General features: G+C 42.3%; 3 protein-coding genes across 4 annotated transcripts; 1 reads left to right on the top strand and 2 right to left on the bottom strand.

Moving 5' to 3' along the window:
• Positions 1-985: 985 nt before the first annotated feature.
• On the bottom strand, positions 986-5,010 carry sike1 (suppressor of IKBKE 1). The gene is made up of 6 exons (XM_036533403.1): positions 4,938-5,010; positions 4,253-4,415; positions 3,991-4,096; positions 3,551-3,693; positions 2,993-3,106; positions 986-2,492 (listed from the first exon to the last, which is right to left on the bottom strand). The coding sequence occupies exons 2-6, from the start codon at positions 4,409-4,411 to the stop codon at positions 2,376-2,378; spliced, it is 639 nt and encodes a 212-aa protein (XP_036389296.1). The 5' UTR covers positions 4,412-4,415; positions 4,938-5,010; the 3' UTR covers positions 986-2,375.
• A 1,409-nt stretch (positions 5,011-6,419) lies between these two features.
• Positions 6,420-15,354, bottom strand: LOC118781274 (F-actin-capping protein subunit beta isoforms 1 and 2). Of its 2 annotated transcripts, XM_036534235.1 has the most exons (10): positions 15,157-15,354; positions 13,473-13,562; positions 12,072-12,193; positions 11,829-11,942; positions 11,054-11,195; positions 10,827-10,943; positions 10,288-10,353; positions 9,892-9,968; positions 8,197-8,307; positions 7,277-7,355 (listed from the first exon to the last, which is right to left on the bottom strand). In XM_036534235.1, exons 1-9 carry the CDS (start codon positions 15,157-15,159, stop codon positions 8,205-8,207), a joined length of 834 nt encoding a protein of 277 aa, XP_036390128.1. In that variant the 5' UTR covers positions 15,160-15,354; the 3' UTR covers positions 7,277-7,355; positions 8,197-8,204. The 2 variants fall into 2 exon arrangements, with proteins under 2 accessions (XP_036390129.1, XP_036390128.1); XM_036534236.1 differs by lacking the exon at positions 8,197-8,307 and having other exon boundaries at positions 6,420-7,355.
• Positions 15,355-17,934: 2,580 nt separating this feature from the next.
• On the top strand, positions 17,935-22,653 carry micos10 (mitochondrial contact site and cristae organizing system subunit 10). The gene is made up of 4 exons (XM_036533695.1): positions 17,935-18,022; positions 21,779-21,826; positions 22,072-22,181; positions 22,480-22,653. The coding sequence occupies exons 1-4, from the start codon at positions 17,959-17,961 to the stop codon at positions 22,486-22,488; spliced, it is 231 nt and encodes a 76-aa protein (XP_036389588.1). The 5' UTR covers positions 17,935-17,958; the 3' UTR covers positions 22,489-22,653.
• The last annotated feature ends 526 nt before the right edge of the window (positions 22,654-23,179 follow it).

Raw genomic sequence — 23,179 nt, 5'->3', positions numbered from 1 at the left:
TTTCACTTTGAGGACTGACGATATTTAGTCAAAACAGACTAAAGCTTTGATTACACTACAATTTTCAGCCTGTTCAGTGTAAAACCACTAGATTACACATTTTATTTACAAACAAACATTTCTTCAATTTCCTGGTCTGTGGAATTTGAATTCAAAACATAAAAACTGCCTTCAGCAAAAATGTACTTAAATGTAAAACAGAAGATAAAAGCACTAGATCACAACCAGGACATAACATTACAAATCTCCCTAGCATGTCTATAATGGTCCTCAAATAACTAATCAGATGTACAGCACATGAGAAATTAATGAATATATTTATTAATGATATTTATCGTTTTATTAATGTTTCTTTTACGATTAGTTTTCACACATGAAGGCAGATATGATAGAATTACATGTGAACAGAATGAAAGTAAGTACAACTCACGCACGCAGGGGACAAAACACCTTATTTCCTGAGGATTTTCTATTTTATTTGTTGATATTCCAGTTTGTCCAGACAGAATGCATGTGAAGCCAGGTTTGTACCCAGTGGTCATATGTATTTCTTTAAAAACATGTACACAAATATACAAAAGAATATACATTTTCAGCTTGCCTCAAAAGATGGGAGCGGTGGTTGCCCTGACCTTCTTTCCCACCACACACCCATCGTTACTTCAGAACCTACAGCTGTGTTCAGCTCAAATCCTTGTGTTTCAACTAATACAGCATAGTTATGCCAATATAACCACATTCATGTTTCAGTGGTAATGTCATGCAAAGTAATCATACTTCAACTACATTCTGGCCAAATTAACGTTATTGCGCTACAGGATCAACTAAAAAAAAAGGTGGCACTATAATGTCTCCAGAATTTCTAGCTTTCATTTGAATGATCTGAGTACTTTCTTCCAGATTCAGAGTGTTTAAGATAACATCTCAGTGAGTCTCAGTTTCTGACAGATATACTGCATGACTGCATTATTCATGAACTTCATATTTGGTGGACTCCGTTCAAGCTTAAGTGGGGAGTTATCAAATATACACAAACTACACTGTGTTATCTCCAACTGTACTGATTTGACAGTTTCTTTGATAAGTGTTCCATCAGTGAAAAAAGAAATCCTGGGCATTATCCTAGAGCCGTCCTAGCCCAGAATAGAATAAGACACATGCAATCACCCCCTGTGCTTAACAGATCCAAAACAGTTCCTTACCAGGGCCTTGTCAGTACAGACATCTGTCATGTTAAAAAATTTAAAAGAAAAAACAAAGATGGACTCATTACTAGACCTATATACTGTACTCTGACTGGTATAATACATTTATGATGGGCACAGCTTCCTCCTTTGTTATATCAATAAAAATGTTCTATTCTACCTGTGGTGGTATCTACATGTGTATCTTCCTTAGCTGTCACACCAGGGCAAATTGCAGGTTTACTTTTCATATGAAGCATGGCATTGCATGTTGCAGAAAGTTATTTTTATACTTATGTCTCACAGGAATCCTGCAAATCATTTACTTACTTTGAAGACACTGAAACCAGCTGTGCAGTCATTCCAACAGAAGCAATGAGCTTGAGTTGACAGTGAAAGAGATAAGCTCATTTGCCAACCTACTTACAGGTAATGGGCCAAATAAAAATGATCATCAACAATGATATTTTGAACAACAACAAAAAAACACATTTACAATACGAACACAACAATACAGACTTTACCAATACCAATCACACAGTCTTGCAATGGCTTACCTAGCTACATCAAAGGGTAAGAATGTTACCATGACACCAGAATATCTAACAAATTCAGATTAGAAGTTACATAAATTATGGACAACCCAAGACAACCTTTTCAGTGCCAGGACAATGATCCTTGAACCCGATGTCAAAAAATCTGTTTTGCCTCAAGTGTAAAGTTGGAGTTAGCTTTTTTGGTGAATTTCACAGCTTAAACAACAACATAACAACCTCTGAATATTAAACACCTAAAACACAGACTGAGAAACGGAGAGGTAGTGACTATCCAAGATAAGACAAACGTTGTGGTTTTGTGTGCCTGTTAGTCGTCTTTTTCCATCTCCACTGAAATGATCTTTCCTAGAAGAGGACAGACAGATCCATCTGTGTCTTCACCTGCAGTTTCACAGAAAGCACCTAACAAAGAGAAAGGTACTGTACTCTTCCTTCTGCAGTCTGCAAGGATACTTTGGATGGCATAAATAATAAGAACTACCAGGGAAAAAAAATTTTGGCCTGTTTTCCAAATTTTGGTTTAAATTGAGTAAACTGGGATGGAAAGGAAATGAGCACAGCTCTGTGGCCTTGAAGAACTGGAGCAGCCTGCTCTCTCTCTCTCTCTCTCTCTCTCTCTCCATGGATTCACTCACTACTTATCGACAGGTTTAGCATCAGATTCAGGCTGGAGCTGGCTCTTCTCCTCAGTCTGTAGCTTCAGGGAGCTCCTACTGATGGACAGAAGGTCACGCAGTTCCTTGTTTTCAATCTTCGCGGAAACACAGACAATGCACAGGAATGCAAAAAGTTACAATTACGCAGAGTGAAAAGACCAAGAGGCCTTGTAAGACACACCATCAGAATTTCTAATGTCCCTCAGTTCATGCACAGAATGTAGGCATTGAGGCTGATGCAAAATCCAAGCAAATGAGGTACTAGAATTCTAGCGGTCTTAAGGAGAGGCTCTGTGGCAAACACATTCTGGGCAGGTCTTGGATGGATTAATTTTAGGGTTGTAAATGTAACCGCACAGACCAGGAAGCACTTCTTAAAACAAATTTTTAGACTCACTCAGACGATAAGCAAATGATGCACCATGACGGTTTCCCTTCTGTATAACACTTTTTATTTTCGTATGTGCTGCTTATCAATTACACACGGTGCAGTCTGCATGAATACTAAAATCACAATATGTCAGAGAGAGCTGCTTCAATGTCGCTCTGTTGCAGGGGAGCACTGACGCTGACTTGTCATTAGATGAATGTTTACCTCCAGCTGTGCCAGTCTCTCCCGCACAGAGCAGTAGTGCTGGTCATCTACCTGGACCGCTCTCCGCATCACCTGTCCCATCTCACAGATCCGCTCCAGCTGGCTCTGTACCTCCTGAGGGCACAAGGAAGGAGTGCGAAATGGGAGACAGGATGTTGAGAAAAACTTACGATAAGCAATGCCGGGCTGACTGGCAAAACACATGATAAATTATCCCGCAGAGACACAGCTACAACTACACTTCTGTCCTTGACATTACTTATTTATGTAGTCAATGTACTTATCCAGAAATGTTTACATATCTTATATTTATACGCTGGCTTTTAAACCGATAAAAATTACTGAGGCAACATTGCAGCGACATACTTAAAGGTACAACAGCCCCACTTTGGATGCCAACCTGAATCTTATAGTCATAGGCAAAATTACTTACAATGACTAACACACTACTGATGTATCGTTTATATTAAATGCACTGATGACACATGTAATCCACCATAATCCAGGTGGTCTATAGTTGACGTCAAGCCTGAAGTAACGGCTGAAGACGGCACAGACCTTGGCATGGTCCTCGTGCAAGCTCAGCACAGGCTGAGTGTCCATCTCTTTCTTCACCATCATCAGCTGCAGCATCTGTTTGCGGTACCGACCCATGATCAGCTCTAGCGCATACTGGTGTTCCTCCAAAGACAGCCACAGCTCTGAGACAGGGAGAAACAGGAAACATTTACATCCATTTGTGGCCCTGTACAGCAGACTGCATCAATGTCACCACTATGCACCATTTTATGGATCCCACTCTGACTCTGCTAAATAACTCAACAAATTGGTAAGAATTCCATTTTTTTAAAAGTTTGACACTTGTACCAACATAATTTTTAAAAAATGCAATTCAACATTAAGTACAAGAAGAGAAAGTAGATTGGAGGTGGAAGAAGACAGGAGATGTGTGTGTGTGAGAGAGTTTTGGAAAGAGGGGGGAGGTTACACAGCCTCACCTCTGTTCTCCTGTTGCAGCTCTTTAATCTGGGTATTCTCCTGGGTCAGCAGAATGTGGGGCTTGTACTTGGACAGTTCCTTCAGCTCCACACTGTCCTCCTGGTACTGTGGGTACAGTGTAGGCTCACAGTTACTCACGTTAACTTTTCTAGATCTAGCTTTTTTTACACTACGCTGCCATCTCTTGGAAACGGATGGGCATGCTTGTGACACAACAATGCAGTACAGCACTATGGTTACGAGGCCTACTCCGCCTCTTACCTTGTCTGGCAGCGCGTTGCCCACTTCCCTCATGCTGTGAACTCTCTGGCTTAGCGCCCCCGACTGCTCGATCAAGCTCTCCGCCGCCGTATCGTGCTCCTTTAGCCGCTCCAGCAGCGTGCGAGCGTCGCCCAGCACTTTCTCCAGCGTGCACGTCATCGCTCTGTTCATACAAAAACACGCTGGAGCTGAATGACAGCGCATTCAAACATGCTTTTCCATACCACCAAGTGGACAGTCGCTGTTTTAGCGAACTAAACAATTTCAGAAAAAAAGTCCTAGTGACTGGAAGCCAGCAGGATTCTTTTAAACAAAGACATCGAACGTAGTTTCAAGTTAGGTAGCTGAGGTAGCTGGATAACTGTCCGCTTTTAACCACGACAAAGATCAAATAACGAGTTGATACCCAACTCTTAAATGGCAAGAACACGAAACAAAAACATAGCTCCCTTACTTTAAATAGATACCTAACTTTTCTACTCAGATAACGTTAGCCCGGTAGAAACGTCAACAATTTACGTCAACGTAACGATGTTGATCTTCAGATAGCAAAGCTCTAGCCAATTCCTGCAAGTTGCATTCAAGCTTATCAGATTTCGGCACCATAACGGCAGCTATTATGGCATAACAGATATACTGCTGCTCGTAAAATACACATTCATCCCTGAAAACAATTTATACATACCCCACTGCTATGTATGTCAATTTCTGTCAGGATTCGTGAAGGCGCATAGATTATACATCACGTCCGCTTTTACGTCATCGAAATAGAAAGCATCTTCCGACAGATGGCGTAGTTCAGTACACCGATGTCTTTTTAGTGGACCAACCGGAAAATTCATAAGAGGTCTAGTAACGTTAAACATCCGAGTTACATTGCTTTGTATTGATGAATGTAACGTTAAATATCTCTAAAAGGTATGAGTAATACTATATTCTACAGGATATTTGATGAAAAGAAGGTGGAGATCGGGAAAAGAACATATGCTTTTAAACAACTGTAAAGAGAATGAAAACCACTTGCTCAGGTACGATATTGGCATCAAATGAAGTCTGCTTATAAATTAACCCTTCGTTCACATTTTTCTGATCAGAACAGTGACATGGCAAAACTCTACTGGTCTGGCTTTGTGAAGGTTAACCCGCCTTCCAGGCATTATGTGACAGTGTAGTTCAGCAAAAAGTATGAAGCATTTCAAGGGCTGACTAATCCAATTTTAAATAGCACCAATTCACTCAATACACAAAAACAGGCCTAGTACTATACCTGCAGCATAACAGCTCCTTTATGACATGCGAGTACAACTACAAGTTCTGCAACAGTGGAGCCATCCTATTGAGGGGAATAATGCTGAGCATCTACCTACTACCAGGCTTTCATCCACAGAAGGATAAAGGTTGCTTTGTAAGCAGGGAGTGGATAGGGTATAAAAAACAGTCAACAAATCAAAGGAAACCTTGAAAGTGAATAAAAATATTGAAAAAAATGAAGAAACCGATAGTAGAAAAGCACAACTGAGAGGTGAACATTCAGACTTTCCCAAGTGATAGTCTTGGTGCATTCAATATTTTCACAGGTCAAATTAAATTTTTTCAAAATAATTACTTTGACTGAGGATTACTGTACATTATGAGTTCAAGAAAAAAACTTGCATGGATTGAAAGAATGACTTTAACCAGCTTAAGTATGTTCTGTTCCTGGGTTGGACCTGTTTGGTCACTTTCCCCTATGCCCACTTAACAATGTTTTCACAGATGTACCTCATGTGCAAGACATAACTATTAAAAGCATTACACAAGGTTTTCTTGCCACTTAGCCCATGCAACCACTCTATTACCTTGTGAGTTTCCGTCCTTGACCAGAACCTTAACGTCTTGCCAAAAAAAGTTATGGAGTTTCTCCAAACACCCGCTAATCTCCCTACTGGTATGTTTTCTTGGACTTCCCACTGATGGCCACTGCATTTGTAAAGGAATAAAACACAGACTATATACACATAAATGGGGAAAAAATACCATGAAAGAAACCACATGAGCAGTGAATGTTTACTATTTTGAGTTTTATTCGTGCTGGAGGCTCTAATACAACATGACCTGTAAGCTTTACAAAAAAAAAAAAAGAAACAAACATAAAACATAACCAAAAAAAAAAATCCTAACAAAAAGCTTCCTGCAAGACAGAGACAGAATCCATGCCCCCCAAAAACAGAAAAAGGGAGAGAGAGGGACAAGCAACGACAAAGTAATATACAATTAATCCATTCACTCCTCCTCCCACCTGTCTGTCTGTCTCCGTTTGTCCCCCTTCCTGAAAGCCAGAGACAGCACTAACCGTTGCCCAGTAATAATCATAATAACAATCATAATAATCATAATCATAAGCCAGTGACACGCCTCCCCAACCTCTTTACAGTGAGAAGAGTAACATGTATATTTCTTACAACGAGATGGGGGGCAGAGATAATACCAATATAACAATATATATATAATCAATATAAGAATAGAAAATAAATAGTTGCTGAATATGATAACCGGCACTAATCAGTCCGATCCCCCACCCACCCCCCACCACTTCTACTTCGCCATGCAAGAGGTAGGCTGCAGGGCAGAGGGATGGTGCTATCATGACTTGCCCCTCGAGACACTGACGATGAAAGAGCCTCTGTGATTTATTAACATCGCTATCATGGTGTATATAATAATCAATGATCATAACACTAATATTCATAACAGTAACAACACAGAGGGTGAATGCCTTATGAGGATGAGATGCTTCCAAAAATATATATCATAAAAAAAATGTGATGAAAAACGAGAAAACGCAGAAGAACCAACGAAAAACACGGCTTCTCTTTTATTTTAGACCGATGGACAAGAGAGCAGCACCTACGGTGAGGATGGAGAGAGGGAGCGATGGAGCGAGACAGGGAAACAGACACAGACTGATGCTGGGAGTGAGGCGAAGGAGAGGAGGAGACAGACAAAGAGGGAGGGAGGGAGAGAGAGAGGGAGCATCTAACTCTGTTGTTTGCGTTTGAGCGCCTCCATTAGGTCGTTCTTCAGAGCCTCCTGCTTTGACTTGTCGGCCAAGGTCTGAACGCTCCTGAGAGAAAGAGAGGAGAGAGCGGACGGAGTCAGTGTTACAGCTTGAGCAGTTCAGTGTGGGTCCACTCTTTCAATGACCCACACTGCAGCGAGGGAAAAGACAAAGAAAAATGTTTATATTTGTGTACACCATTTCAAAAACAGTGAAAACACTCATTGCAATTTTAGTTAGCCTTCTGACTAAATGAAAGCACAAGGAAGAAAATGTAAGTAGCTGGGAGGGAATGTAAGGGATTATTAAATGGGATTATGAGAACAAAAATAGTAGTAAAATTGCTTTTAAACAACTGTTTAAAAGTTGTTTAAAAGCAATAATAGTAAAATTATTCAATGGCCACACAGCTCTCCCTGTCATACAGTTAGCTTGGATCATTTCAGTACCAAGGTGCTTTTCAAAACACAGCACATACACAAACACGGCCTGGCTTTAGTTCTGTAAGTAACTTTATTCCAAACTCAATGCCTACACTTCCCCCCATCACACACACCTCACACACACACACGCACGCACGCACGCACACACACACACACGCACACACACACTTTCTGGCAATGAGATCTGTAAATTCTAATCTGCACTGGGCAAATGATTCTTCTCCTTCACAGAATCTGTGCAGCATGCTCCTGGTCAAGAGCCCCACTGAATCCCGAACGCTCGTAAGCACTTTCTCACATTCACAGAAGTCAGAAATCACACATTCTTCATTTACACCTCATCACTGAGTCACTGAGCAGGATCAGAGACACCCATCCAGCCAATCAGAGCCACACCCAGGCCATGCCACCAGTGCCACACCCACACTCCATGCCCCATGCCCCCTGGCTCAGGCAGCCTGTACCTCCAGCCCTAGTTGTCTGGCTGAATGGAGATCTGCCGCTGAGTGAGGACCTGAGACAGCTCTTTCTGGAGCTGACGGTACTTTTGATTATCAGGCAAAGAGTCAATAGATCTGGAGTACAGAGAGCGGGCAGGGGAGGTTGGAGGGAAAAGACAGGAGAAGGGAGAAGGCAGGAGACAACAAGGAGACACAAGGAGAGAAGCAAATGAACCGCAAGGAAAAGAGGGAAAGGACTCCATGAGGGAACAAAAGGAGGGATGGCAATAAACGTGAAAAGAAACAAAGAGAGAAGAAAATAACAGGAGAGTGGGATTTGAACAAAAGCAACAGAGACAGCGATGGCTTTCCTTCTTTGGATTTTGTCATGACATACACGTACATTTAACTGCTTAGCGGATGGTCTTATTCAGACCGACTTTATTGTTATATGTTATCCATTCATACAGCTGGAATACAGCTGTATGAATGGATAACAGCTACAGAATTGCTACAGAATTGTTTACTGAGGAAATTCTGGGTTAAGTACCAAGGGTAATGCCCCAGCAGGCATCGAACTGGCAATCTTAGGGTTGCAAACACAGCTCCTTTCCAGTACGCCACACTGCTGCCCAATAACACATTTCTCAGTCTCATGAAAATTTTATGTCAATATAGAACCACTGCTATGTTTTACAAGGTTGTTTTAATGGACTTCAAATGGACTTTGCCTTCAACGTTATATCCTTCTGAAAATAAAAACAGCAAGCAGGTATTTGTTTAGAAATAATGAAACACCGACAGACACTGCTACTGTAATTAGCAAACCCAAAAAATCTCACAATGAAGACAAGACCAGACTGAATATGTACTGTTAGAGCTTAGTTTCAAGCACTTAACAAAACGTGATCTTAGAAAATGAGTATTTCATAAAATGTAAAATGAATCATTTGATATTTAGAAGCTATACTAAAATACATAAATGCATGCACCGATTGCATAATTTTCATATTTTTCATATTTAAATGAACCACTGAGACGCCATTGTTTTGCTAGATATATCTTTTTAAATATTTCCTTTTTTAAACAGTCCATTTTTAATGGTCATCCCAGACCACAAATATTTATCTCAAAACAACCATTTTTTCTAAAAAATCTCAGCACACCCTTTACAGCTTTAAAAATAAAAGATAAAGCTGACATATTAGACCTGATGACTAAAAACAGCTAGCAGTGAATAAAATTGGCATGAATCCATAGTGCAGCCCCTCAGGAAAACGCTCCTTTGGCAGCATAAAGAAGTCCTGCCACTGAAAACGGAATGACCAACTGACAGATGCCACATGTGAAAGCCACAACTTACTGAAGCAGTCTCCACTTTAAGGCCAAAAGAGAGGTTGATTGCATGGTCAGACAATATATGTGAACAGTATTAACCACGAAGGACGTAATCTTGTCCCATTACATTAAACTCTACCCACTGTTATGATGGACACTTCTTACCTATTAATATGTACTGAAGTATATCCTACAACACTTAGCTGGGTGCAGTGCAATAAAAGTGCTACCCAGGATAGTCCAGCACTATTCGGTACAGTCAGGGTATGAGCTGTTTCGTGGAACAGGACACAACAGTGCAACACTGCTGACATGTAAACACAGTTCAGTGAGTTACTGTACAAAAAAAAATAAACCGTTTGAGTCGGAATCAGTTCATACCTCAGTCCATTGACAATGTCCTTTGTCTTCCCAAAGTAGATCTCATTTAGAGTGGACCGAATCTTATTCTCCATGTCCTAAGAGGAAACGTGGGAAAACATGGGCTTGCGTTTTAAAATATTTTCTTCACCTCCTACTGAGCAAAAACCAATTTCAGAGAGCACACAATGGGTAATAGAATGGTGCACTGTGCTGAGGTCTGAGTATCAGGTCTGAGTATCAGGTAGTGTGCACAGAGCACTGGACTGTGAACCAGATGGTCATAACCCGGAGGGAACCCAGCTGTAAGCCCGAGCAAGCCAGAAAGTACTCTAGCTAAATTACATCCACAGAAGTGGGTATTAATAATCAACAGGAATCACAGAACAAAAAGGGAACTACAAATCAACTGCTCACCTCCACCAGGCGGCCGATGTTGGCGATGTGTGGGGAAGACTCCCCCACTGTCTCATCTTTCTCCATCTGCGAGAAGGAAGAAAGAAGGGGGGAAACAGAGTCAAGAGTGGGCGAAAAAGATAGCAACACTGTACATCTGTTTTTCCACTGCAAGCGTAATCCTTCTGCAGCGAACTGTGCACAAATGCCACGCGTTACTTCCTTCTCTGAAATCCACTTCTGATGTCTACAAACAACGAGGAAACGGGTAGCCGAATCCCTCTCGTTGCCTGTCAGGTCGTGCAGCCCATGCTGACAGTGAGAGGCGTGTATCTTGTGCAGACAAGAGAAGTCGTGCATTTCCTGTCTGCCTGGTGTGTGCTCATCTTGTCTTGTGGGCTGCAGGCTTAATGAAAGCAGTGAGTGAAGGTTCATTTTCCTGTCTAGAACTTCCAGTTCTTGTTTAGCAAGTTGCTGCTGTTATCTCCCTGACAAAGCCTCTGGTTAAAGTGCTGCCGAGTCACACGGTACAACCTGCTGGTCTTTTACAGGGAGTTTACCTGTCTGGTGAGGCTGCCACCTAGGTTCATGGTGCCAGAGCCCGTCTTGGTGGTCTGCAGCCACAGCATCACAGTGGAGGTCAGCTTGTAATGAGCTGTGCGGCCACTGGACTTCTCCTGTGTGCGTGTGAGAGGAAGAGAGAGAATAAGAGAGTGCAGAGAAAAGGAGATATGATGTCTGTCACCCCAAATGCTTTCAGGTGTCATCTCCACCGAGCCCCTCTCACCTGAACCTCCACCACGTGGATGGAGTCCCAGCATCCTTTGATCTTCTTGGAGCCGTCCCCAGCCTTCTTGATCAAAATTACACCTGCGAAGCCGTGGTCCAGGTCCCACAGGTAGACTGATGACACACCCCCCTCGAAGTACCTGACAAAGGGAGATAGGCTGATGGTTAACACCCAGGACACAGGTCAACTCAGGTCTACATAAGCTTTAATGTAGACATTTGCACACATCTTGGAGTGCTTAATGGTCTCTGCCAAGTACTATTTGTACTGGTGATCATACAGGTCCCTATTCTAGTTATGATGGTGAAACACAACTGGTAAACTGTGGTACACTTGTAGGTTTGTGGTCTGGTTGCAATCTTTGTTCTGGTGTATTGTTAAAGTGCTGATGCTGGTGAAATACCCCCCGACTTACATGTGATCTTTTGTCTCTCTTCTATGGAATTAGACAGATAGTTAGATAGATAGATAGATAGATAGATAGTGGAAGTATATTTTAAAGTTTTATATAATTGGGTATGTGGAGTTTCACCTGTATATGTGTGTGTGTTAGCATTACATTTGGAATGATATATTCCTTAAATTGTACATATTGCTTTAGACTTACATGTCAATTCAGGCACACATTTTTGATCACAGCACTATGTATAGCACTGTGCTTGTTCATGCATAGTTAGTGGTGTGCTGCCACTTTATTAGGTGGAATGTGTAAGTCACTCTGGATAAGAGTGCCTGCCAAATGACAGTAATGTTATGTAAGGTAATTACTCACAGGTCTCTGTACTGGTCGAAGGCGTTGTTGGCCTCCACCTCCAGCTTGCGCAGCCGGGCAGACGGCATGGCGCCGTCGTCGATCGGAGGCTCATACTTATTACTCCAGGGGGATCTGAAGGAGATCACATGACAAAAACAACAAAGGGTAAAGCACAGACGGCCCTGTGATTCCAGCCCAGTTATTATCTCTTTGTTCCTGCGGCACCTTTGTTTACTCAGAGGATGAAAGACGCAGGCTGACCTGTAGGAGTCGCCGTCGCGGTTGTAGTCACAGAGTAGGTAGTCCTTGCCCACTACCTTGTCACGCGCGATCTTCAGGGGCTGGTCCACAGAGGACAGCAGGTCTTCGCACAGGGCGGGTACCTGGACACACAGAAGCAGCACATCCCAAACTCGAACAAACAGGGAGGGAGTGCAGCTTTGGCTGCATATCATCTCCAGCACTTGTCTGGCTTGTCTTCTCCAGAGGAAAAGAGATAAGGGAGGGCAAGGGGTTGGGAATGGCACACCTTGCTTCAGGTGAAAAAGCCAAACATCAATTTTCCCTGCCACTTCCTCTCACACCCTCCACTACTTCACTCTGCCTCTCCAAAACTGAATGCAGACCTCCGTTTCACCCTAATGGCTCAAGCAAAGCAGGGATGTAGGAAAGTAAGTAAAATGATAATGAGAAAGACACCTAGAGAAGAGTGAAAGCGGAACTAACAGTAAAGTCAGAAATCATAAGAGTTCACAAAAACAAAGTATGTTTGCAGTGCTGTAGTGTGCACAGGGGGCAGCAGAGAGACATACCCTTCTGCTAATAACAATGAAGGACCACAACCTCAGATGGAGAAAAGAGACACATTTACTCTTCATAAGAAGGGAAGAAGAGCAAAATGGACTTCTGAGTGTTTGGGGGTTTGGAGGAGGCAGGATTAAAAGAGCAAAGATCGTATACAGTACCAGTCAAATGTTTGGACACACCTACCCATAGAAGGGTTATTCTATATTTTTACTATTTTCTATGTTTTAGAACAACAGTAAAGACACAGAAACTATGAAATAACACAAATGGAATTACGCAGTGACCAAAAAGTGTTAAACAAATCAGAATTATCTTATATTTTAGGTTCTTCAAAGTACCAAAAAATATTTTTAAAAAATAAATTCATAGTTTGGCATCAGCTACACTATTTGTTTAAGAAACAAATTTCAAGCATGTAAGCACAAGACTTTAGATAAAAATGTCTCTGAATCCATGTTCCTGAATCCATATCTTAATCAGGTGTGCCCAAACCTTTGACTGGTACTGTATATATGATACATATGACATACCACATGACAGGAACCACAATCAACTACAATGAAAATGTCACCTCACTTTGGACGCTCTCCAAAACTCATTGCAAGATATGTACATTCACACTCTTTGCACTGGCTATTATATTACAAACATAGACACAAATGATAAGACTCTCACACTAGCTTTATTCAGACACTGCACATGCACCAGTCATCGAACCTGTGTACGTGTGTACACCAGGGTACTGAATGTCTCTGTCCTCATGAGGACAACTAATGATCCAAACACGCTTCCATCCGGGCTGGATTCCTCATTCTCTTTCCTGCGACCCACCATTTAGCTCCATTATTCACTCACCAGATCGATGAGGTCGCTGAGGTTCTTCTCGATCTGCTGGGGAGGCAGGCGCCTCATCAGGTCGAGGGCACAATCCAGCTGCTGTTCATTCTGTCATGTGACACGTGCAAACAAAAGCGTACAGCGTGAAACACACACACACACCATGTCACTCACTGGCTATAGATCCCTTTTAGGTGAACAGTCATAAAGACTTAATAAAATGTGCAATTTAATTTAACAGGAAAAGAAATCTCTGTGCTACAGGAAAAAAACACACATTAAAATGTAAGATACTGTAACCTGACAAACTACTTGGAATATATCGCGCATTACTTGAACACAAACAAAAACGCACCCACTACACATGCACAAAGTATATACAGCACGGGCAGTCCGGGTGCTAGTCCTACCAACATGAAAAACATTCATTCCGATCACTGATGCATATTCCCTTTACAAACGCAACCAAATGTATGCTGTACATCCACCAGAATTAATGATGTAAAGACTAAATTCACACTGATTAAAGCAACATGTGCACACAGGCGCAAATACCAAGTACACATACACACATACCCTTGATAAAAACAAACACAGAGTCATCAGTTCACACTTAAAGGCCAGTGCCTGCTCTGAATGTATAAACCCTTCATATATCCAGTATTTTGGCAACCTGTGTCATGTCTGACACCTGTTCCCTCTTCTGACATACCAGAAAGTAAACAATCAAAGCTAGATGAGTGTATAGCGTAGTGTGTGACAGTCTACGTCTGTTTGTGTCACGATGAGACAACATTACCGGGTACCAACATTACCACGAAGGGACTGACGGGGATGTCAGTAGTCCTTCTCTAAGACCTGTGGTTTTGATTGACTGAGAAAAGAACTGGCAACTTTAGCTACTGGGTCTAACTCCGAACTATACAATTAAAACAATTGTTGGCGAATGACAAGAAGCAATGCTGAAATCAGTCAATCATATGCCTAGCACTGTGCAGATGCTCGCTACTCTGTGAGTACACATATCCTTTGAAGACATGACGTTATCAGCTTTACTGGACACTGTTACAACAACCATCAATATTAATCGCACACATCGAGTCTGAGATAATCTAAACGTGTAGCAACACGATGAAAAACAACTGTGGGCTGAAGCGTAACACTTCCAAGTTAGGCAACTTGGTGAGTTCAAGCTACAACTCGAAGAATGTTCAGCGCTAGCTCGCTTGCTCCGCATACAGCAAGCTACCTTGTTAACAGCCAGCTTCAACACAAATGTAGCATACTTTATCACTGTATGTGTCAATTCCGCAAACCAAAAAATCTCACCGCATTTAATTCTAGACATGCAAATTCGTTAGTTCTTACACGATCAAAGCACTTACGCCAACTCAGTACGCTTGCTATCTAGCTGGCTAGACGCTAATAAGGTCGCAAGGTACCTAACCAGCAATTAGGTACACCGTTTTCTATTGTTGACGTTGTTGCAGCGGTAACTCTGACAGCCATTATCATTAGCTTGCATGCTAATTTACCTACGCAGAGCACTTCCTAAAAGGGCAATCTACCCTGCCTCTGCCCCCGATCTTAAATCAAGCTAGCTAGCTACTTGGCTTGAAAGTTATCTAGCTGGCTAGATAGTTTACTAGTTAGCTGGCTAGCTAGCTCCCCTTCCCGATCTGCCCCCCCGTCCCGGTCTTACCATGTCTGCGGCTCTCAGTGTCGGAAGTGAGTATATTCTGATTGACTGCTTTAGCCTTTCGTTCGCTTATTTTTGCATATGCTTTTTCCTTTTTTTATTATTATTTTTATCCCTTCCGAGGGGCTGCTGTTCCTAAACCTCTCTCCGGGAGCCCAGCCCTGTCAGCGACTTGACTTCCTCAACCGGGGGACTCCGAAGAGGGGGAACAGACGGTTCATCCACTTCCGGGTCACGTCATGCTCGCTTTCTAGCAGCCAATCAGAGAGCAGTAACAAAGGCATGGCCAAGTATGGAAGGAGGGGCGGAGTAAAGAGCAAGGAACGCTGAACTGAGGAGATCTCCTTAAGAGCAGTGACAAGGAAAAGGGGATGGCGAGCAGGGCTAATGTTGGGTGCATTGATCAATGGCGCGTATTGATGTCTGTATAATCTGAACGGCTTGTTCTGTTCCCTGTTCCCCGAGTCCGCCGGGGGGGCCGCGAACCGGTTTGCTCCGTACTTCAAAGATGAATGAATTTGTGCTGCAAATGCGTAGCTTTCATCTACAAAAGTAGCCTTGTGTGGAGAGGCTGAAGAAATTTAAAAAGGAATAGGACTGAGGCGTTAGATAGTTGTGGTAACTCTGTAATGATGTGATGAAGCCAAAAGTGGTGTGTTGTAACAATGTACAAACGAGTGTGTATGTGTGAGTGTTTGTGTGCACGCGCGTGCGCGCAACAATAGAACAGTATGGGTGACAACAGGTCAGGTCACATTACTTGCGCTTGCACTCTCGTCTGCTTCTTGATCCCTCTCCTCCATTTGCACGTCCTCTTTCTGCGGGGAAGAAGTGTTCACAAACATGCCAGGTTCTGAAAGGTCAATAAAGAGTTTCTGTTTCAATTGTTGTCATGAAGTTAATTTGGCATTTAGCAGGTATATACAAGTAAAGTCCTGCAATGATGTAGTTGCTAATACTCTGCTTTTCAGAACAGATGAAGTCCATTAGTACTGGATGATAGTCACACAGTTCCCTACAAATTCCCAATATTCTTTGATGTTATTGTTTTTGGACAAGGACTGTAGTCCCATGCTGTCACACCAGTTTATCTTGACATTTGTTAGTATAAAGGTCTGTGCTCTCACATTTTTTATGCCAATGCTATGCTGGTGTCACCCACCTCCTCTTCCACTATTGGCCCTCACATCCCTCTCCCCCTCTTGCCAGTGGAGAACATCGAATGCTTGAGCAAACACATCAAACTCCCACGCAATTACAACACTACCCTAGAAGGAAAAATCTCAGAGCCCAGATATTTCAGCATTACTCCCAGTCGTTCTTGTTTTTGAGTCTATTTTTACCCTTGATTAGTGTCTCACACAAAGATGCCTTTTCTCACAGTGAGCAGAGCTCCAGTTGGAAAGATCTTTCACAGAGTACCGTTAAAACAGGAAAGATTAACAATATGGGCTTGCTGTATACTAAAACCTCTTGCAGCCCATATCAAGGCAGGTCTTACTGACACTTTGAGAAAGGGACATGTAAGCATGTAAAATTGGCTCCAAGCCCTTCTAGTGGTCAATGGATCAAAATTTTAATATTAAAGATCACTACACTCTGCAACCATGGGGCAACAGACTGGCCTATCCCAATGGGGTCGCTCCTCCACGACACGATACCTATCTGTAGCAGTCAGTGGTGGAATGAACTTCCCACAGGGTCAGGACCACAGAATTGCCAGCTATCTTCTGATGCAGACTTAGGACCCACCTCTTCAGACTGCGTCTCAGTTCCACCTCAATCCCCACACCCTAACGCCTGCTGCTTATATTACTTGCTGTTTATTGTATGTGTAGTATTGGGATGTGTTTTCGATTCTGTGATCTAGTGACTATGATGTCTGGTAATATATTTGGCTCTCCTTGTATAGTCAGGTTGCACAAATTAATTTGTGGTAGGGCTTGAACAGTGTTACGTTCACACTTTCTGGTCTGGGAGTGTTTTTACCCCGGTCTGACACTGTTACTCACTCAACTTGAATGGATACACTTCTGTTCTTTTGTGCTGGAAGTCGCTCTGGATAAGAGTGTCTGTAGTGTAAGTGTAATGTAAAAGATTTATGTCTTTAAACATTTTAAAATGGGGTGAGTTGTGGGTTTATCTGTAAAATAAACACTTAATAATACAGTTTAATGTACAATATATTACCATGTTCTACATAATGGTGGATTCTGGAATAACATGATTCTTTATAGGGTATTTCTTTGTTAAAATAAAGCTCAGTTGTAACAATATGATGAATGATATGCTTGTTATGCAAAAATGATATTATATTATATATTATTTGATGTTATAGCTTTTGCATGTGTTTTCTTCAATATCATTTCTAGACTTTCTACTAATTGACTGATTCAGATTGCATGTAATTCAATTTTTAAGAAAATAAAATACTTAAATAATTTAATAATTATGAACCTTTAATTTTATAAGCTTGGTGTCTGGAGTCAGCATCCATTGCATTTATCATGTAACTCAACATAACTTTGATTAACTTCATAGCTAGCTATCAATCTAGCTACAAAAACGCCTTTAATAAATTTCCTCATAAATTCCTTCGATATTACATTCATGTGTATAATTTTACATGTATAATTACACTTTGGAGTTCACTCGAATTATAATTCTTTATAAATATAGTAGCATTAGCTAACGTTAATTGGCTAACCTTGCACGTTCCAGCGTAATAACCCCAGCAATAACTGCCTCCTTGGAAATCGGAAGAACATCTCGCGAGTTTTCCTGCCAGCACGCGACCGTGCAAACATGTCTGAGAAAGAATTGGGTCAGAAGTGGGACCGCTGCCTTGCTGACAGCGCCGTGAAACTTGGTAATATACGAACGCTGCGCCGCTGTGTATGGGATATTTGATGCAGATGTCCTACATAAATCCCGACATCGATCAAGCGGTCCGGAGGAAGGCGTTGTTTCATGGATACAGTAATTGCACCTACCCTGTCCAGTTAGCTGCGGTAGTAGCTAGTTAGCTAGCCAGTATGGAGAGGCCACTGCAGCGTAGGGCAGGGAGGTCATGCTAACTGGCTAATTTCTATTGCGGTCGCTAACAATGGTGTTTCCTTTTTTTGTAAGCAGGCAGCTGAACCTAACCTTATCCTAAATTAGTGATGTATCATCGAAAGCAAGAAAAGTCTTTTATTTGCCTCTGTGGATTCGTTTGTGTCCTTGTCATTGTATTGAACCAACGCGAAGGAGAACCATGAAATTAGCCGGCTAGGTGGCTATTTGACAGATTACTGAATTCGCCTGCAGCTAATGTTAGCAACAGAAAAGCTGGCCAGTATTATTTTTGCACGCGCTGATATGGTCGTATAGGTCGAGGGTGATCGATGTATGCTGGAGAAACACCATTCAAACAGAGGGCAAAACAGAATTGGTTGCCGGCTGATGCAGTTTCTGTTTCATTCGGGTAAACTGCGTGAGTCATATTCTCAACTGGAAGGAAAGTGTGCGTGGTTAGGGTTTACTCCCAAGTATAACATCGCAGAAAATCATAGAACATTAAACCGAATGTTTGGTAAGATGAAGAGAGATATGGTGTTAATTTGAGGGAAATTGAATGGGGGTGTTTACTGGTTTGGACATACTACAGGTTGTCGAGCATGTATGAGTATAGTATTCGCTTTGCAGACGTCCTGATCGAGTGCAATTTGCAGAGGTCGGCTATATTTGCATATTATTCATTGATACAGTTAGAGAGGCAACTGTAGCTGTAAAACGTCCCGTAAAACGTCATCTGCGGTCCTAAACAGAAGCAGGTTTAGTAACCGCTATGGCTTTAGGGTCATTCCACAAGCAAATTCACCTTCATATGTTATAAGGTGTTTTGTCTCTTTATGGATGGGAAGGCCTTTAAACTTTCTATCAAACGTCAAACCTTTAATTTAATTTACTGTGACCCGTTCTTGGGTCAGCCCAGACACTCTGTCGACTGTGTGGATCCGGTTCCCGAATTTTGAGGCAGTGCTAAGCAGCTGAAGCCAAATATTCCATGAAAGCCTTAATTAAAAATTTGTCCTCAAATGGGTGGTGTTGTGTACCCATTCAGTCTTAATTTTACGCCGACAAGATCTCAAAATGTTTTGATGGGCACCCAGTCTACAAGTGAGGAGACTGTTTTATTGTCACCGGGCGCTATCACTGGAGTTCAGTAATTTACAGTGTTTCCTTTGATAACAGCAAGAATTCATTTTGTGTAATACTAATGTGACTTTTTTTTCCATGCAGTGTTCAGTACCGTTAACACAATGTGTGCAATGAAGTCAAGTAGTTGATACTTGCCATTTTATTTTTCAAAATTGTGAAGAGTAGTTTGTGAGCATCATTCTGTGGTGTTTTTAATTACCATGGTAGCTGTCTACACTTATAACTACTTAGCACCTCAGTGTGACACAAGCAATATATATGTTTGTATGCAGTGGATTTCGGTGACCGCAGTCATGAAGCTTAGTCATAATAACTTGCATGACTATCAAACAACAAAGTATTATTTCAAGTATCCAGAACCTATAAATAAATGCTTAAAACAGTTCAAATACATAGATTATCTGGCATTTAATGATTTCTCAACTGAATGTATTTATAATGCCTGCAGTAGCAATACTTACTAACTGACATAAGCTGGTTGCTAATATACTCTGGAGTCATTATTAATTTCCCTAACAGTTAGGATATCGCATAGAGACCAAGGAGGTTAACAGTATGTTGGTTGTATCTTGTCAATTATTTACAGCATTATACCATTGCCATGGAAATGTCAGAAAAGGAACTAACAGAAAAATCTGCCCGGGAATCCTTACATGGCTTTCACACCTATGGACATTTTTCACATGGTTGGGGAAAAAAATACTTTCACATTCCATTCTGTCTTCTTCACCACCCCCTCTGTCACCACACCACTCTCCTCCTCCTGCACGGTTGCCCAGCTTGGTGTGATTTCGGTTATTTTGCCTGGCGATATAGGAATGCGTTCACTGTCCTCGCAGGCCAACCCTCGGACCTGCCACCAGAATCACAGTAATACTGGTGCGGAGGGGAGCAAACTTTGGCTGGAGGGGAGTGGAGGTCTGCTGGCACAATGGTGATTTGTGGCATGAGGACCACTAAAAATTGACAAACACAAAGGAGACCCACTTTGTTCGTTAAAGGAGGGAAAACACACTGCCAGCTGCTCTTTATAATGGCGTAAATATGTATTAGAGCTGCCGTGATATTTGGCGGAGTAGCATGCTTCAGCTCAGTGCTGCTGCTGTTGCCATTGGAGAGAACAGCAGTATGCCTTTGGGGCTGAGTATAGGACAGAGGCCATAGGATTAAGAGGGAGGGATGAAATTTTGAGAGAAGGTCACAGACTTTTGCTTTGTAAACGGTATGCTGCTGAATGGTGTCCAACATGTTTGGCGGTGCTCGTACGATTATTACGAGTTTGCCGAAATGCATTAAGGGACACGGAGTGAGGTGGCCAGAGAACAAATGTTTCTGTTTTGCGCTAGCAGTGCTGGGTGGAGTTTGCCTCGAACAAGGTGAAGATATGAACAAATTGTTTCTAAGGGCTCCTGGCTTGTCCGGTCGTTTCTTTTATTTATCAATGTCTGTTCATCTGGCTCTGACCCCCTCCCTCGACCACCTCTAAAACTCAGGCTCTAAAAATTGGTCTAATTTCAAGTTTCCATTCTTCATCTGTCCTTCCTTAAGCCCAGACCACACACTGTGAAGTAAGACCTAATTTACTCCTGATGCTGTCCGTTACAAGTTTGGCACACTTGTTGTTGAAACTCAGGGGGTCAAATTTTAAATCATACACAGTTTTAACATCGTAGCTTTTGTAATATGTCAGGTACTTACGAGCTGCAGCAGTTGCCCTTGTGCTTTTGGTCTGAGCAAAAGAACTGCCTCAATCCAGTGACAAATGACCAGTCAGCAATGTAATGCTTCAAGAGCTTTTTCTGGTAAGATGTTGACTGTTGTACCACAGAGCTTTTTTTGGATCAATGCTCTGCTGATTCATTGATCTGGTTCATTCACTATAGCAGCATATTGTATATTACAAAGAGTAGTGTGACTCTGGGGCATTGAAAAAGCAAAAAGCAAAAAAAGCAAAAGCAAAAAAACACTGGTAATAACAGACAGCAAAGATATTTGGAAAACCAAAGGCAATACGGCGACAATTCATGAGCATTAAAAACAGAACATGTCTGTTAAAAGCGAAAGGTCAGGAGCTTTTTTAGCTTTGGCGGGAACACAAGTCTTTCTTAGATCTGCCATTTAATTGGGAGCACCATATGGCTGGGAAATTGGACCCACATCCTGAGGTGGTAACGAATAACGTTGCTATGACTTCCTGAGTCAATCCTGTGGTGCATCAGCTTGGACTCCCAACGGTTCCTGCAGAAAGAACCTCTGCCTATATAGCGTGAGCAGCTCACAGCTCAGCGGTTTGAGGTCACAATTTTCATGTCCGTGAACATTTATTTGCTTGTAATTTGTGTGTAATCAGCATTTTGGTGCGTTTGTGCTGTTTGGCGTTTTTTCCCACCATTCTCATTTCTCCTTTCTTTCTCTGTCATAGGGGCTGGCCTCGGGTTGGGTATCGTTTTCTCCGTCGTCTTCTTCAAACGTGAGTTTTCGCTAAGTGTCACAGGAAAGACAAATGTGTAAGATAGTGAGGAATTTTACCAATGAATATATATTACAGTCTAAACACTGAAATGTTTAGAATGGTACATGTGGTACGTACACCTATGTAATTCATTCTGTATAAGAGTGTCTGCTAAATGACAGTAGTGTTATATAATGTAATGTAATGGGTGTTTTTTGTAAATATGCCGAGCGTGAGTGTGGTGTACATTTCCCTGCCCTCAGGCCGCACGTGGCCAATAGCGTTTGGCTCAGGAGCGGGACTGGGCATGGCATACTCCAATTGCCAGCACGACTTCAGGTCACCGTACCTGCTGCACGGGCACATGGTCAAGGTCAGTATAGCACCCAGACTTTGTAGGGGCGGCAGTGTAAAGGTTGCAGGTTCAGTTCCCCACAGGGGCACTGCTGCTGTACCCTTGGGCAAGGCACTTAACTCTTAATTGCCTCAGTAAATATCCAGCTGTATAAATGGATAACATTGTAAAAAAAAACCTGTAATTGGTGTAAGTCGCTCTGGATAGGAGCGACTGCTAAATGCCAATAATGCAATAATGTAATTATATATAATGATACATGGAGATAACCTCAGTACATTCTCTATATTCTCTTCCCTCTCTATTTCTCACACAGGAGCAGTAGTACAGTTTCATCAAGGGACAGCTTCCTCCTCTCTCTCATTCATGTGTTTGCACAGTCCTCCAGTCAGTCTGTCTGTCTGCGGGCGGGTTCCCTGCCACTTCCTGTCACTGTCCTGTGCGTTCGATCACCACTGCTTCCCTAACGGCATTTATTTAATAAAACAACCAAGACTCTTCTTCCTGCGTCTCTGTCATTGTTTTGTATTATTGAGTACAAGAGCAAAGACCGCCTCCCCGCTGTGGCGGAATGGGAGCCAGAACTGGCATCCGCACCCTCTGAGCGCATGGGGGGGGGGGGGGGGGGGGGGGGTGGGGGGGGGTGAGCTGTGTGTTAGAGAAGAGGGGGCTCTCTCCGGATCACGCACAGGGCAAGCAGAGAGAGGGGGCCTACTCTGTGAAACAGGGACGGGAAAAGGCTTTCCTTCTCTTATGTAACGTGCTCCATCTCTTCACGTTCCTTCTGCACTCCCGGGGAAAAAACATGTCTGGCTCGAGCAGAAATCCGTGCATGAGCTCTATAGATGTCAATAATGAAGCACTGAGCACTGGGGATAGTAATTACTGCCAAGCTGCCTTGCTGTATATGCATTATACTGAGTAAATACCTTCGAAGAGGAGGGACAATGAAAGGCAAGCGCATACTTTTGCTCGCAGTGCTCAGGCAATCTCAGCACACAAAAGAAGCTCGCCAG

The sequence above is a fragment of the Megalops cyprinoides genome, chromosome 7 (genome assembly GCF_013368585.1).
Source record: "Megalops cyprinoides isolate fMegCyp1 chromosome 7, fMegCyp1.pri, whole genome shotgun sequence".
Lineage (NCBI taxonomy): Eukaryota > Metazoa > Chordata > Actinopteri > Elopiformes > Megalopidae > Megalops > Megalops cyprinoides.
This window is presented reverse-complemented; position numbering and strand designations above follow the sequence as displayed.